The sequence below is a fragment of the Eurypyga helias genome, unplaced genomic scaffold (genome assembly GCF_000690775.1).
Source record: "Eurypyga helias isolate BGI_N326 unplaced genomic scaffold, ASM69077v1 scaffold4174, whole genome shotgun sequence".
Classification (NCBI taxonomy): Eukaryota; Metazoa; Chordata; class Aves; order Eurypygiformes; family Eurypygidae; genus Eurypyga; species Eurypyga helias.
In genome coordinates this window covers 1-14,076 of record NW_010244166.1, presented here as the reverse complement: position 1 = coordinate 14,076, position 14,076 = coordinate 1, and the positions used below count along the sequence as shown (strand labels likewise).

The following is a 14,076-nucleotide window of genomic DNA, read 5'->3' as shown; positions in this document are numbered from 1 at the left end:
ACTAGATGGTCTTTAAGATCCCTTCCAACCCAAACCGTTCTGTGATTCTATGATCCAGTTCAGTAACAATACTGACATCAGCTACTTACAAATGATATAACCACAAAACACACCAATAATGACATTAGGATAGAATTCTGTAAAATGCTGATAATTAGTAAGATTCGGAGTGAAATTTCCAATAGGATCCTCATAGAGAAGCTGTTGGAAATAAGGACTGGATGGGCAGACAGTGAGGTGGGTTGAAAACTGGCTGAACAACCAGGTGCAGAGGGGGTGATCAGTGGCGTCAAGTCTAGCTGGAGGTCTGTAACCAGCGGTGTAGCCCAGGGGTCCGTACTGGGTCCTGTCCTGTCAAACATCTGCATCAATGACCTGGATGACAGATGGGGCAGAGTGTACCCTCAGCAGGGTTGCAGATGACTCAAAACTGGGAGGAGGGGCTGATCCGGAGGGATGTTGACAGGCTGGAGAAATGGGCTGACAGGAACCTTGTGAAGTTTAAGAAGTGCAGAGGTTTCCCCCTGGGGAGGAACAACCCCAGGCACCCAGACACTGGGGGACACCAGGCTGGAAAGCTGCTGTGCAGAAAAGGGCCTGGGACCCAAGCTGGACAGGAGCCAGCAATGTGCTCTTCCGGCAGAGCACACCAGCCATAGCCTGGGCTGCATTAGACAAAGAGTGCTCGCAGGTCAAGGGCGGTGATTCTTCCCTCTCCTCAGTACTGGTGAGGCTGCACCTGGAGTGTGGGGTCCAGTTCTTGGCTCCCCATTATGAGGCAGGCATGGATCTGCTGGAGAGCATCCAAGGAAGGGCCATGTAGATGATGGACTGGAGCATCTCCCACATGAGGAAAGGCTGGGAGAGCAGGGACTGTTAAGCCTGGCTTTGCACAGTAGCCGTTGCCTGTGCACATCAGGTGAGCGTACCTCATTGGAGCATGGGTTAATTCACTGACACATTTATCTGGATTGTGGTGCTGGATCCATTTTTTCCCCTTACATGCCAGCCCAAGGGCACTGCCCAGCTCCAGAAACTGCAAAATTAGGTATACTTAAAAAAAGCCTAATGCCAGTGTTTACTTACTTATAAGTAGCTGAGGCTGGCATTGTCTGACCTAGGTGATAATCTTTGAATGGTTTGGGTTGGAAGGGACCTTAAAGACCATCTAGTTCCAACCCCCCTGCCATGGGCAGGGACACCTTGCACTAGACCAGGTTGCTCAAAGCCTCATCCAGCCTGGCCTTGAACGCTTCCAGGGATGGGGCATCCACAGCTTCTCTGGGCAACCTGTTCCAGTGCCTCACCACCCTCTCCGTGAAGAACTTCTTCCTGATATCTAATCTAAACCTCCCCACTTTCAATTTAAACCCATTACCCCTTGTCCTGTCACTACAGGCCCTTTTAAAAAGTCCCCCCCCAGCTTCCTTGTAGCCCCTTCAGGCACTGGAAGGTGCTATAAGGTCTCCCCGGAGCCTTCTCTTCTCCAGACTGAACAAGCTCAAGTCTCTCAGCCTGTCCCCATAGCAGAGGGGCTCCAGCCCTCTGAGCATCTTCATGGCCTCCTCTGGACTCACTCCAACTGGTAATAGTAATGATGACAAGATTTTCTTTCCCTGTGAAGCAGTATCTGATGAATGTAGCATGATTTTTTAATAGGTTGATTCTTAAATTTAATTTCATTACAGAATGTATCTTTTATGGTAGGCATTTCAGTCAGTCTTCACAGAGACAAGTGATTGCGGATTTGCTTTGCAGTGGAACAGACACACCCACAGGTTTATCCTTGCTTGATTTTAAGAAACCTTGCCAGTAAAAGATACACACGCAAGGCATTAATTTACCAGCTTCCAATCCCTTGTTTACCTTGAGGTGGGCATATATGCAGTGCTGCCAGTGAGGATGGTTACAGGAAATGTAAAATTTAAAATTGCAGTTAAATTTGGGACAGTGAAAACAGGTGTTGCATGTACGGGCATTTAAGAACAGAGCTCTGTACTGTTCAGTAGCCATTTACTCTCTGGACAGATGAGTAATTTTATAGGTAACGGATGGGAGTCTGTATGGATATTCAGTTGCTGCTCTTCTCAGCGACTGAGGAAATGATCATGACACTTCCTCGTGCCAGAATTGAATTGAGGTTATGAAAGAAGGGTGGCTAACAAAGATGGTCCCCATGGCTGAGATTTTACCAGAAGGCTGGCTGGCCTGACCTTACTTTCAGATCACATCTTCACCTGCATTGGAAGTTTGGTTTCAAAATCCTGCCAAAACGAGGAAAAAATGCCACTACTCTTCCCTTGCTCATCAGAATTAACAAGCAGTTTTGTTATACCACATGCAGACGCTGTTTCTTTTTTTGTTTTGATAGAGAAGACTCATCTAGACAAGATGCAATTCTGGCCTGTTCTGCACTGAAGAAGGTGTACAGGCATGTATTACTTAGTGGAGCATCTGCAATTGAAAGCAACCAGCCAGAGCAACCGGGAGCACTGAAGATCCTCTTCGTTCATTTGGATGGGCCTATGGACATCATTGCTGGCCGCCTGGAGAAGAGGAGAGGACATTTCATGCCACCTGAACTTCTCAAGTCTCAGTTTGATACTCTGGAGCCTCCCAGCGCACCAGAAAACTTTATTACTGTCAGTGTAGAAAAACCTCTCCACGAAATAGTGCTGGAGATTGAGCGTGCCATCCTTTCAGGGTGAGGCTTTTCTGGAGTACCTTCCTGAATTACACATGCAGAAATTCCCTTAGGATATCAAGGGTATATTAATTATTACATTGATTATTTTAATTATTAAATTGATTATTCAATCAAAACAACTTATTTTTCCTGGTAATTAAATGGATTGCAACGTTAAGAGCTGTTTTACTACTGTTGGCATTTTTATCATGGCTCTGTAGAGGACGGATGAGATTTTCAAGAACTGACAACTTTTTAAACCCTTCAGCATATGAAGTTAAAAATCCCATTTTAGGAAGAGCCTTCTTTTGAAAATCCTGCCAAGGGTCACACACAATCATTTAATTTCTTCATTTTAGTTTTTACTCTCTCAGACATGGAGATGGGCACATCTGCTCTTAAGCGATGAAGTAATTCACAGCTTTGTCAGAAACAGTATGTTTATTTTTCTGCAAGTCTAAGGAACGCGCACGATGAAGTTCTGTGCCTGACACGACCCCTGTCTCACCGCCATGCTTTCAACAAATTGTAGCTTCCGTGTCTGCATCCTTGCTGACCTTGCCAGGGCGCTGGTGACTTCATGAGGGCTTTTGTGAACTCTCGCTGTATGCACTGACCACCAGGCCCAAAAATGTGAGAAAAAAGGTAGTGGCAGTGAGGCCATACACAAAAAATAATTGTACAGAAGTCTTCAGAAAGAAAGCATCATATTGGCTCTGCACTCACACCTAAGATACTGCATACAAGATTGATAGATGTTTTCCTTCTTCTAGAAAAACTAACTTACTCCTTCACAGTGGGACCCTCTCCTTCACTCTCTTTTCTGGTGTGCTTTAGTCTTCCACCTCAGCTGATGCCCCGTCCAATACATGCTTGTGGAGAGGTGTCCATACAGCTGCTTCAAAGCTTAAGGTCAAGCCAATTCTAATACTTTCCACATCTTCTTTTGGTGATCAGAAAATTCCAAATATCCAATTAGTTACCTAAACTTACAGAATTTAAGATTAAAATCCTGTTCACTGCCAGTGTTTTTAAAATAGTTCTTTATGCCTTGTTACACAAGAGGTACCTTTTTAGCTTAACTTACGAAAACTGCAGTGTCTGTAAGAAAAATTAGCGTCACATCTGAATGGAGTCATCCCTGTGTGCCGTTGCACATGGGCTATTTTTAGTCTGTCATGCCATTTTTTTTTATTCCTAGGACAATGGACGAACTCCTTTCAGAAGCAAAACTCATGTTTCAAAGCATCTTTGGTGTGATTTTTACTGGGATAACTAGTTGAAAGCCGTTTGTTTTGGTTCTCATTTTGTGTGAGTAGTAGGGGATCTGTGGTTTACCAGCCAAACCGCTATGCTTAGATCTGTGCCGTAAATGGGCATTATCTGACCGAAAGCAGGCGCTTTCAGGTACAGATTCAGGATTGTAGACATTCACACCCCCACGCAGAAGTGGCCTTTTCCTCTTCGACTCGTGACCCGGAGGAAGAATACCAGGCAGTTACCCATTTTAGTCTGCAGCACTACAAGAAGCATTGGCTGTCAGTTCTGAGCCTGTTATTCTGAGAGCCAAGGTGCAAGCCTGGCTCGCACTCAGGGGCAAAGTTACGCGCAAGACAGGCGTGTGCGGCTGATGATCTGAACACCCTCGAACGACAGAGGCTGGGCACCACTTCAGGCAACGTGACCCATCAGCGCTGTACGACGATGTTTAGTAGCTATGAAAATCAAATAAATGGCACCCTCTTGTGGTACCTCAGCTTTTAATGAAGTCTTCGTGTTTTCCCAATACACCATTTTACAAAGAGCTTTTCTAATCCTGGCTCCATCTCCGAAGGGGGGGTGGATAGAGCCAAGCAAATTGCCGAAACTGCCCCTTTCAAGTGGAAACCAAGAAGCCATTACTGTCACTGGAAAGCCCAGGTGAAATCCTCAAGGAACAAAACTCCTTATAGATGCTTTTCCCCTAAACCCTTACAGCTTACTTTTTTTCCTTAGAAAATGAAGGCTGCAAGACTCCTGGGGTGCTTTTCATTAGCTCCACCTGATGTCAGATTTATTTTCCCCAACACAGAACCAGGCTTGGGTACTTAGCTGCACGGAACTGTTGCAATCCACCATTTCTTCAACTTTTGCCACATCTCTGACCTTTGCAACGTGAAATCCACAGGGCCTCGCGGGAGCCGTTGGCTTTTTCCCCTCGACAGGGGCAAGCCTGCTCGGCTTCTGCTTAAAAAGAGGACTGAACCTGCATTTCACTGGGCTGCCGTGGATCCCAGCTCTGCGAGACAGTTCCAGGTACCGCACAGAAGGCTGTCGACCACTGAAGCCATTAAGCAGACCGTTACCGACTATGCTAAAGTCACCGAAGCATCACTTCCGCTCACTTTCATCCCGTGCTTCATGAAGTGAAAGAGTAAGATGTCAGCCACCCGAATGCTGACCACACAAAACCGCTCTCCGACGGCGATGATGCCATGCGGGCATACGGTGGAAGGAAAAAATCGCAGAACAATCCCTGCACCTAAGTTTCACTTACCTGCCCAAACACAACCCTACCTTTTTTTTTTTTTTTTCTTTAAGTGAACTTAACACTGCATTAGGCATGTTGTATTTGGGTGAGTTGGGCGGGTTATTTACATTTAGCTCAGCCTACCTGTATCCACGTTTTCTGTCTGTATTTTGAAATACATTTAGCACAGGCAGCAAAAACTACAGAGGAAACATCCGGAGTCAGCAACAGCTTTCCACGTCTCTGCCACGGGCACACGTGGTCCATGGAAGGTACATGCACTACTATCCTCAAGAGTGTATGCTAATCAGTTCACAGCAGGCTGTAGAAATACTGTGCTGACTGCAGCACAGGCATTTTGGAACGCTGTAACGAGGAGATAAAAATGGAATGCTACATCCCAACAGCAGTATCCATTCACACCTTAAACACAAGAAGGGTAGAGTCCTTTCGAACTGCACAGGCAAAGCAGCTCTAAACAGAGGTGCATCATGCAGGCGCTGAAGCAAGAAGAAAATTAGGCAGATGATGTCCTTGGAAGAGTTAGCCGTCTGGGTGTCACGTTCGCAGCAGCACTGTGACAGCATTTGGTGCAAATTTTAAACGGCACCTGTCGGTTACACGCTGCTGCGCCTTTAGGCTTTTTTCTTTCGGCAGCAGTCACTGTCTCGAGCAGCGGTTTGAGGATCGAGCAAGGCAGTTTTGCAGAGCATCCTGTCAGATCATTCGGTCCGATGTAGGGGAAAAGTGGCAAGCGGGAGAATAAAGCGGCAAGCTTCAGGCACACACGCCCCCCCTTCTGCTCCAAAGGGCAAGCAGCAGCTTCCAAATAGGAGTTATCCAAGTGATCAGAGCTAACTACAAGGTTGTTTCTGAAAGAAGAGGTAGGAGATAACTTCTGAGGAGAGAATTTTGAACGGGTACAGGGGAAAGTGCACAGGGGACAAACAGGAACATCGTAATATTCCATTAAACCAAGTTCTTCTTTATTGTTAAAAGATGTAATAAAACACCTACCCTATCTACAAACTTTTCTCCTAAAGATGGCTCAGTGTTTCACCAGTACTTGCAAGGAACTTAGTAACCTGTTACTAGTTGACAGTAATTACTGATAAATATGGACTGTACTTCACGAAGGAAGCTTAGCACAAGGACTCGTTGTAGAATTTAGGCCAAATGTCCTCTCTTGTTGACTTGTAATAAAATTTGACTACAAATACAGCGCCTCTTAGTTTGTAACGTGCAACTGAAATGCAGCAGTGAACTGAATGCTGTCTCTAGAAAGCGTTCATGCCAGTCAGATTCATTGTCTTAGTGTCTTGGAAAAGCTTGATAAAAACCTACTGCCTTCCTCACCTCGCACTTGGATTTGACAGTAGCCCTTCTGGTGGTTGCAGATTGTAACCTCAAAAGGACCTGCCTCCTGAATGACAAGGGGTCTTCCCCTTTTTAAAGCAAGGTCCCGGTAAGGCATGCTATAGGGTGAAGTCAAATCGGTTACCGTGAAGATCCTAATAAGCAGTCACTGTGAAAAGGCAGTGATTATTCTACAGGATACTCCACAGAAACTCCTTGGATCTGTCACTTCCCTACCACGGCCTTGTAACTCAGTGCAACGAAAGCTACTCACCCTGTGAAGGTATCACAACAGCCCTGATCGTGGGCTAGGAAATAAGAGAAAGAGTAATTTTGTACCCAAACTGCAGGCATTTTAACCTGTTCTGATTATATTAGATTCATCTTACCAATAGATACTATTTTATTTTCTGCTTATCTGACACTCTATGCTTTGGGACTTTGACCCAAAGGCAGAGGCTGCCAACCAAGAGGTTTTTTTGGTATGTTCCCCAGTAGCATGCATCAGCAGCATTCGATCAATTTACTTACTGGCAAAGCAAGAGACAGACTACCGGAGAGCGGGTGAAACTCCTGTGGCAAGGATACAACACAGTTAGTGCCCACAAAACCCACGTACATCGCTTTGCCATAAGCCTTTAAAATTTCACTACGTGCTGAGGTGTGCTCACCTTCCTCCTTTATATCACGTTACAGTTCTTCTTCAAACTGGTTAACAGTTTCAAGTTAAAATGGGTAATTTTAAACCACTGGCAAGCAGTGGTTTTTAGAGCCAACTGAATTGATACTTGTGGCATCAAAAAGACCGTTCAAACCAAGTGTCTTAGAGCAATACAGGAATTCAGTGAGCATGTCCACAACTGCACTGACATGAAAGACTAATAAAAAGGAGACGCTCTTTTCAGTGGGGTCTTTTATTCTGCTACCCCCACCTTAAGCTAGCAGCTTCAACACCACACGCCTCTCACTCTCTTCCCGTCACTCACACTCCCAAGAGTTGTTCGCTAATCTTATCCCAGAGCGGGGGAATATTCCCTCATCTTACACTCAAATGCCAACCCTTAAGCTGGTTAGTCACCTTGAATTCTAGGTAACCATTAACTGCAAACACACTGAGACAAGATGCTTAAAGATTTTTAATTCATTTATTACCTGTGCACAAGAGAAGTAACTACCGATAAAAACTCAGGAGATACGCAGTATTTTTTACATGGTGGTTAAAAGTAATTAGAATATCACATGACCAGGAAATGTAATGCTTCCAATTACAAATCAGAACACATGTTAGGATCTGAGTGGAACAAGCCAGAAACCTTAACAGCAGCTCCAGAGCGAAAGGCAAATCCCCTTTAGTTTGCACAATAATAAAAGTAATTTACAGTTAATCTTTGTGATTATTGAGACAATGTTACAATGCAAGTTTTCTGTACAGTTAGATGTAAAGAGATAACCAGAACAGTAATTCTAGTATATTTTTTAACTGAACTTGCTTAAGCATTTTTGCTGAAATGGCTACCAAAGATGTTGGAAGATTCTACACCAAAAACATGTCCTATGACTTTTTTCCCCTCTTTGTGTTAACTTATAATCTCATCCTATTGCAATGTGTAAATATCTAGAAATGAGCTGTTTCCACTGTATATATTGTGTTTATAATTTATACAAATTAAAGCAAGAAATCGTAGATTACTCAAGTGGTATAAATCTTACAGCATTTTGCTAGCAAAAAAACCCCCCAAAAAACCAACCCAAAACCCCATGCCAAAATCACAATAAGCAGTATTGGTACCCACAAACTGTAACTTCAATTAATTTGCTTCCTTTTAAATTTGTATTCTATATAACTTACTACTGGAGACTAATGTTTAAATTGTAAATAAATTGGACAGTTGTAGGTCAGACAAAACCTGCTCACCCAACTGTGAAAGCTGATACTGTTTCCAAAAAAAAAAAAAAAAAAATCACAAATAATGCAGAACAAAAAGAAGTGTGATGCATGCAAGAGAGTGAAAATGCATTAATCCCCATTGTTTGAAGAAAACTACTGCACTCCACCTTAAAATGCATCAGACCAATTTTAGCTATAACAAGACAATCCCAAGAGTCAGAATGAAATAAAGCAAATATTTTAAAGATTTAAGAGCTGTTATCAAAAATAAATTACATTTTTTCCATGTTAAAGAAACACTGCTATGAAGGCTGAGAGCCAAGCAGCCTTTCAATAGCTGCATTGATGTCTCCTCCTGTTGCTATTAGCGCTTGTAAATTTGCTTCACGGTTCAGAAAGCCCATGGCACTCAGCTGCTCCAGTTGTTGCTGAAATCGAACTTCTGGATTTTGTAACTGCTAAGAACAAAATTTCAAACTGTAAGAGCGTAACACACATTTAGCTAAGTACAGGATTTAAAGGTAGTTGGTTCTGCACCACGCCCCGTCTTCACTGATTTCTGACTACATCTTTTTCAAGATCCTAAAACTACACTGTGACATAACTTCAATTCGCGATCGAATTATTTCTTCAAGTCAGACCCGCTTCAAAAGAGTATCTACACTTAAACGGCATTTTGAACTACAGGAACAGCTCCTTGTTTGGTAAAAAAAGATTAATATTAGATTGGGTAAACCTATGACTTCATGTCCCACAAAGAGTTTCCTAGACATACATGTATAGGTGTTTTTTTTAAATGAAATGGAATTCAACCTAGCAATGTGGAACAGCAAGGATCATGACATTACTGTTGGCACTGTTGAACGTCTTGGGCTTTTTTTTTTTTCCCTTGACATAAAAATCACCTCTTTTTTAATGCTCCAAGTATTTGTTGACTACAATTACCAAAACTCTAGGAGTCTAATGGCTAGAAAACTTCAGTCTAAGGCAAACTGGCAGTTGTGCTTTACGGGGCGATCCCGCTCACACAAAATCATGACAAAATTCTGCACGATTTCAACAGTATGATGTTCCATTCTGAGGCATTTTTGAGTCGGAACAATTATAGGAAAAATGATATGCTGGAGTAATACTGAGAAGTCACTTTTCAAAAACCAGTAAGTCAATTTATACCAACACAAAACCTGTGCAGCTACTGCTAGTTTTCCTTCTCTTCTAATTCAACAGTTCCATACATCAAGATATTACTAGGAGTTTTTAAAGTCTGCACATGGTTCCAAACCAATACAGCGTGAAGACGTAACCTGACACTGAAGACCTGATCCCACAACCCTCCTCCCCACCCCCACCGGCTTCCACCAAGAAGCGCTAAACACCGTCGACTCAGTAGCTAAGATGTGACAGTATACCAAGTGAAAACATGTAAGAATTTGGTTTCCTACAGTGACACCAACCAACACCTTCTCGTGGTTAGACAGCAGGAGATAAAAAAAAAAGTCTGTCAGATCAGCAAGCTGAGCTAACTCTCCCTGTGGCAACGGAGGAGGAAAAAGCAGGGCTGCCCCTTCCAACCACAGTCTGCCGTTACACTGGGTATGTATCACCGTGTAAGGGTGCTCTCTTTCACACAACACTCCTGAGAGCTAACAGCGTGTCTCCTTTAGAGCCAGACTTGCTCACCACCTTACACCTACTGGCAAAGCTAACAACTTGGCTCAACTTCCGGCGCTCTGTGGAAACCCTTAATCCCAACTCAGTATGCTAAGAAAATGCACTGCAGTCTGGACCTGCAGGACATCAGTGAAGCTATGCAGCAAATTCAGACTCCAAATAACTAGAGCGTGGCTATTCCGAAGTGTGGGACAGAGCCTTAGTCACACCTACAGAGTAACAGCCTGAAATACAGATAAAAATCACAGAAGTAATGGTGTTCAATATGCTTCAGCTTTTCTGTTTCCTGAGCCCACACTTCACTTGTCACTGAACCTTATCATCCCATTTGCCTCAATCCTTCCAAGCATTTCAGAAATTCAGGGGTATGAGGAAGAGAGTATAAATCTGTTCAGAGGACATGTTTACCCAAATCTGACATTTTTTCCAGTATTTACTTGCACAGCTGCAACAGGACTGTTAAGATTCCTCTGCTCTCCTTTACCCAGAGGTACCCAGGGAACTATCCCCACAACCACCAGGTTCTTTTCTAGTGGTTGATAATGAAAAAATAAAGTAAGAATTAAAAAAGTCTAGAATATAGCGATGCGCTTTACCTGAGCATTTGCACCAGCAAGTGCCTGCAACATCTGCTGGACAAACTGCTGGTGACCAGGTTTTTTTCCTGATGCTGTACTTGTACTTTCACTGTGAACAGAACTAGGTACAGTGGACCCTGTAGGAGCTCCGGTGCTTGCCAATCCCCCTAGACCAGGATTAAATCTGCATAAATGACAGAAAAAGAACCACACAATTAGAATAATAAATACTAGCTTTTGTACTCATTTATTTAACTCCTGAGTAAAAATCCTGTCAAGGAGTGGATGACAACTAAAGTACTAAGACAAAGTCCAGAGTCATCACTGTCTAGAAGTGCATGGCAGAAAAAAACATGTCAGATTCTGAAACAAGTTTAACTCAAATAAAAAAGGCAGTAATCATCGTCTTTAATAAAAACTAATAAAATCTTCATGTGTAGGAAGAACGAACAATGTAACACAAGGGAAAAGTTCTTGCCTGCGTTTGTAAGACCGATTCTTACCCTGGTATAAGCCCCGGTGCTTCTGTGGCTAGCGTTTGCAAGCCCTGCTGAATCTGCAGCAAAGCCTGCATTGCTCTAGGGTTTGACATAGCCGATAACGTGTCCGGATTCTGCATCTAAGGAAAGAAGAGAAACCCTTAATGGTATGCAGATGGTCAAAGTTAATCTTCATCACTAGATGTTTTACACAGTCCAACATCATCTCAGAATTTGTTTTTCAACTTTGTATTTGAATATTTACATTAAATCCTTCAGGTTTTTTTTTTTCTTTTTGAGAAAACTTTCATACGAGGTGACCAATGAACTCCCTTGATGTGGACAAAGCCTTTCAAATATACAGCAGAAGTATTTTTCATTATATCTTCTAGCAGATTTCATCATTTTTCAAAGCCTTGCGACTCTAGAATTGGTCTCCTATACCATGCTACTAGTAACCAACAATGCTGAACACAATGAAACTTGACCAATAGATATCTAATTTAGACAATATTTCTTTTTCCTAGCTAAATTCACACCACAGCAGTTTGAGCATGACTGTTTGTGTGTACCTTCATATCTGTAGTGCCCTCACAGCCTAGAGAAATGCAAAGACATTTGCCTGCTAGTACGTTTTGCAGTGTATAATATTCAAGGGCTCTCAACTCTACTGTGAGCTCAATTAAAAAACTGGTTTTCACATCCACAGATAATTTAAATGGCTAATCCTTTTCATTTCTGAAATTAAACGACCAGAAACCTGACTATTTTAGATACAAATCCAAAACTAATGGCTTACGCTTCCTTCTGCTTAGAGATGCCACAGGTAAGTGAAAAGCAATGTGTTTCAGTCACAAGTGACAGAGTCTTGGTAGCCAGACCTACTTCAAATAGCAGATCATCTTACTAATTTTAGCAGCCTTCACTCAGCAATTAGATCAAATTCCTTCTGCTATTAAACATTTTTCATTCACATAGAAACACATGGATTAAGGCCTGGTGCAGAGCAGAACTGCAGAATAGGATATGAAGAATGGGTGCGTAGTAAGACCCACAAGCAAGTTGTTATTATTCTCCATTCCTCTCTTGGATCTTTATTTTCCTGAGAGCTAAAAGCCAGAGAATAACTAAATGGAATAAATAAGTCAGATAATAAATAAATTTAGCTGGCAAAGTTTACCGGAATTTTAAAGAGGAAAACATTTCGGGTTCTCCAAAGACAGCTGCTGCAGCTACTTTAGGAAAAGATTTAAATCACAACTCACCACCTGACATTTGGAATTGTTTTACAGAAATGGTAGCCCAACAATTCTCAGAGCACTTAAGTGACCTGAATCTTGCCTCTAGTAATGTTGTTAATCCCAGCTGTTAACCAGCAGCAATTCTTAAGGCTTGTTTAAAAGCTGCAGACAGAGCAGCTCACAGATGAGTTTTCTTAGTTCTGCTGGGCAATTGCCCATTATTGCACAAAAAGCCTTCCGTTATGAAGAGGGACATGGCATGGTTTCTATCACCCAATCCCAAAATATAAACACCAGTAGATAAGCAAAGAAGTATGAGCTCAATACTGTGCACACTCTGAGAACATCCAGACAGCTTTCTGTTTAGCTCACTTGCTAATGCTGCTGCTAATCATCTGACCTAAGACAGTGAATACAAGAGACCTAACCAGCTGTGCAGATACACCCCAAGGTGATACTGACAGAAGGAGATACCCAAAGGATACAAACGTGATTCCTACTGTGCCTTCATTAATTACTTACCATTTATTCACACATTTCAAAACACACGTGGTACTTGCTCTTCAGATACTACCGAGCCATGACAAAGCAGGGGCATTATGAAACACTACAGACATTCAAGTGGTTGAAACAGTTTAAACAGCTGCTTCTGTTTCTTTTGAACTTGCTACTTGCTTGTAATTCACGTATGTGATAATTATTTTACTCAAAATTGCATGTGTGTTATCAGATCTTGTCAACGCACGTTTACTCTGATTTGCAAGGACTGCCTAATGATGCAACTCAGGCACTGGATTAACTTTTCAGTTCCTAAAAAAAAAAAACCACCCCAACTTGATGGCTCCTATTTAGGGAGCACAGCACTACTACACACAGTGGCAGCTAATACAAAGTAGACACCTGGGCTGCAAGCACAACATTGCCAAGAGGGGAAGATGGTGCTAGAGCAGTCCTTACAGGCAAAAAAGCTTCAGAACCCACTTTTGAACTTGTTAATATACCTGAGTCTTTCAAGGGTTGTTGTAAGATCTCTTGCAACCCAAATACTTAAGGCAGGTTTGAAGAGGTATGAGAAAAGCATAGCGAATCTTTGTTCTAGTAGTGGGAAAAGTACTAATATTTTTAATTTGTGAAATAAGTCATGTCACAAACAGGTGTTCTCTGGCTGGTGCACAGTAAACAAGGTAAGGCGCTAAGCAAAGAAGCAAGAGCAAATCTAAGTGGCTGTGCCAACCACAAAAACATCCACTAAAAGTCAGGTTTAACTTTTGAAAGGGATGGAGATATTAAGCAAGAACCAACAAAGCAAAAGGACAACTTCACTTGGTCTCTAAAGCTAATGAGCATGTATCGAAGAATCTAGCTTTCAGTCAAATCAAAAGGCACACACCAGCTTATTGAAAACGTTACTCATTGACTTGCAGACATTTATTAAGAGATAGTATTGTCATCTTACTTGCTGAAGGAACGTAGGAAGTTGTTGTCTCATTTGTTCCTGAAGTTGTGGATTGCCAGCAAATAAAGGATTATTCAACATCATCTATGGGACAAAAATATTTAACTTCAAAGATCAAGCAGTAAAAACCACAGGGGGTTTTTAAAGACAACTACTTAAATGGTAAATTCTATGAAAATAAACTCACACAATAATAATAATAATAATAATAA

At 42.2% G+C, this 14,076-nt stretch overlaps 2 protein-coding genes across 3 annotated transcripts in view; one reads left to right on the top strand and one right to left on the bottom strand.

The window, feature by feature from the left end:
- The window catches only part of IDNK (idnK, gluconokinase homolog (E. coli)), a 5,096-nt gene extending 2,388 nt beyond the window's left edge, over nucleotides 1-2,708 (top strand). Inside the window, exon 3 of the mRNA XM_010149642.1 lies at nucleotides 2,372-2,708. Within this exon, the coding sequence (XP_010147944.1) occupies nucleotides 2,372-2,708 (337 nt within the window). The remainder of the gene's footprint in view (nucleotides 1-2,371) is intronic.
- Nucleotides 2,709-8,308: 5,600 nt separating this feature from the next.
- LOC104508125 (ubiquilin-1-like) lies at nucleotides 8,309-13,948 on the bottom strand. 2 transcript variants are annotated; one of them, XM_010149640.1, is made up of 4 exons: nucleotides 13,865-13,948; nucleotides 11,192-11,307; nucleotides 10,707-10,872; nucleotides 8,309-8,894 (listed from the first exon to the last, which is right to left on the bottom strand). In XM_010149640.1, the coding sequence occupies exons 1-4, from the start codon at nucleotides 13,946-13,948 to the stop codon at nucleotides 8,742-8,744; spliced, it is 519 nt and encodes a 172-aa protein (XP_010147942.1). In that variant the 3' UTR covers nucleotides 8,309-8,741. The 2 variants fall into 2 exon arrangements, with proteins under 2 accessions (XP_010147942.1, XP_010147943.1); XM_010149641.1 differs by having other exon boundaries at nucleotides 8,626-8,897; nucleotides 13,865-13,938.
- Nucleotides 13,949-14,076: the final 128 nt, after the last annotated feature.

Bases quoted from the DNA above. Each gene is read 5' to 3' on its own strand.
- LOC104508125 (XM_010149640.1), bottom strand. From the start codon at position 13,948: ATGATGTTGAATAATCCTTTATTTGCTGGCAATCCACAACTTCAGGAA. The intron at 11,308-13,864 runs GTAAGATGACAA...TTCTTTCCTTAG, and splicing joins TTCCTACGTTCCTTCAGCAA to ATGCAGAATCCGGACACGTT. The intron at 8,895-10,706 runs GTAAAGCGCATC...TGTTCTTAGCAG, and splicing joins TTGCTGGTGCAAATGCTCAG to TTACAAAATCCAGAAGTTCG.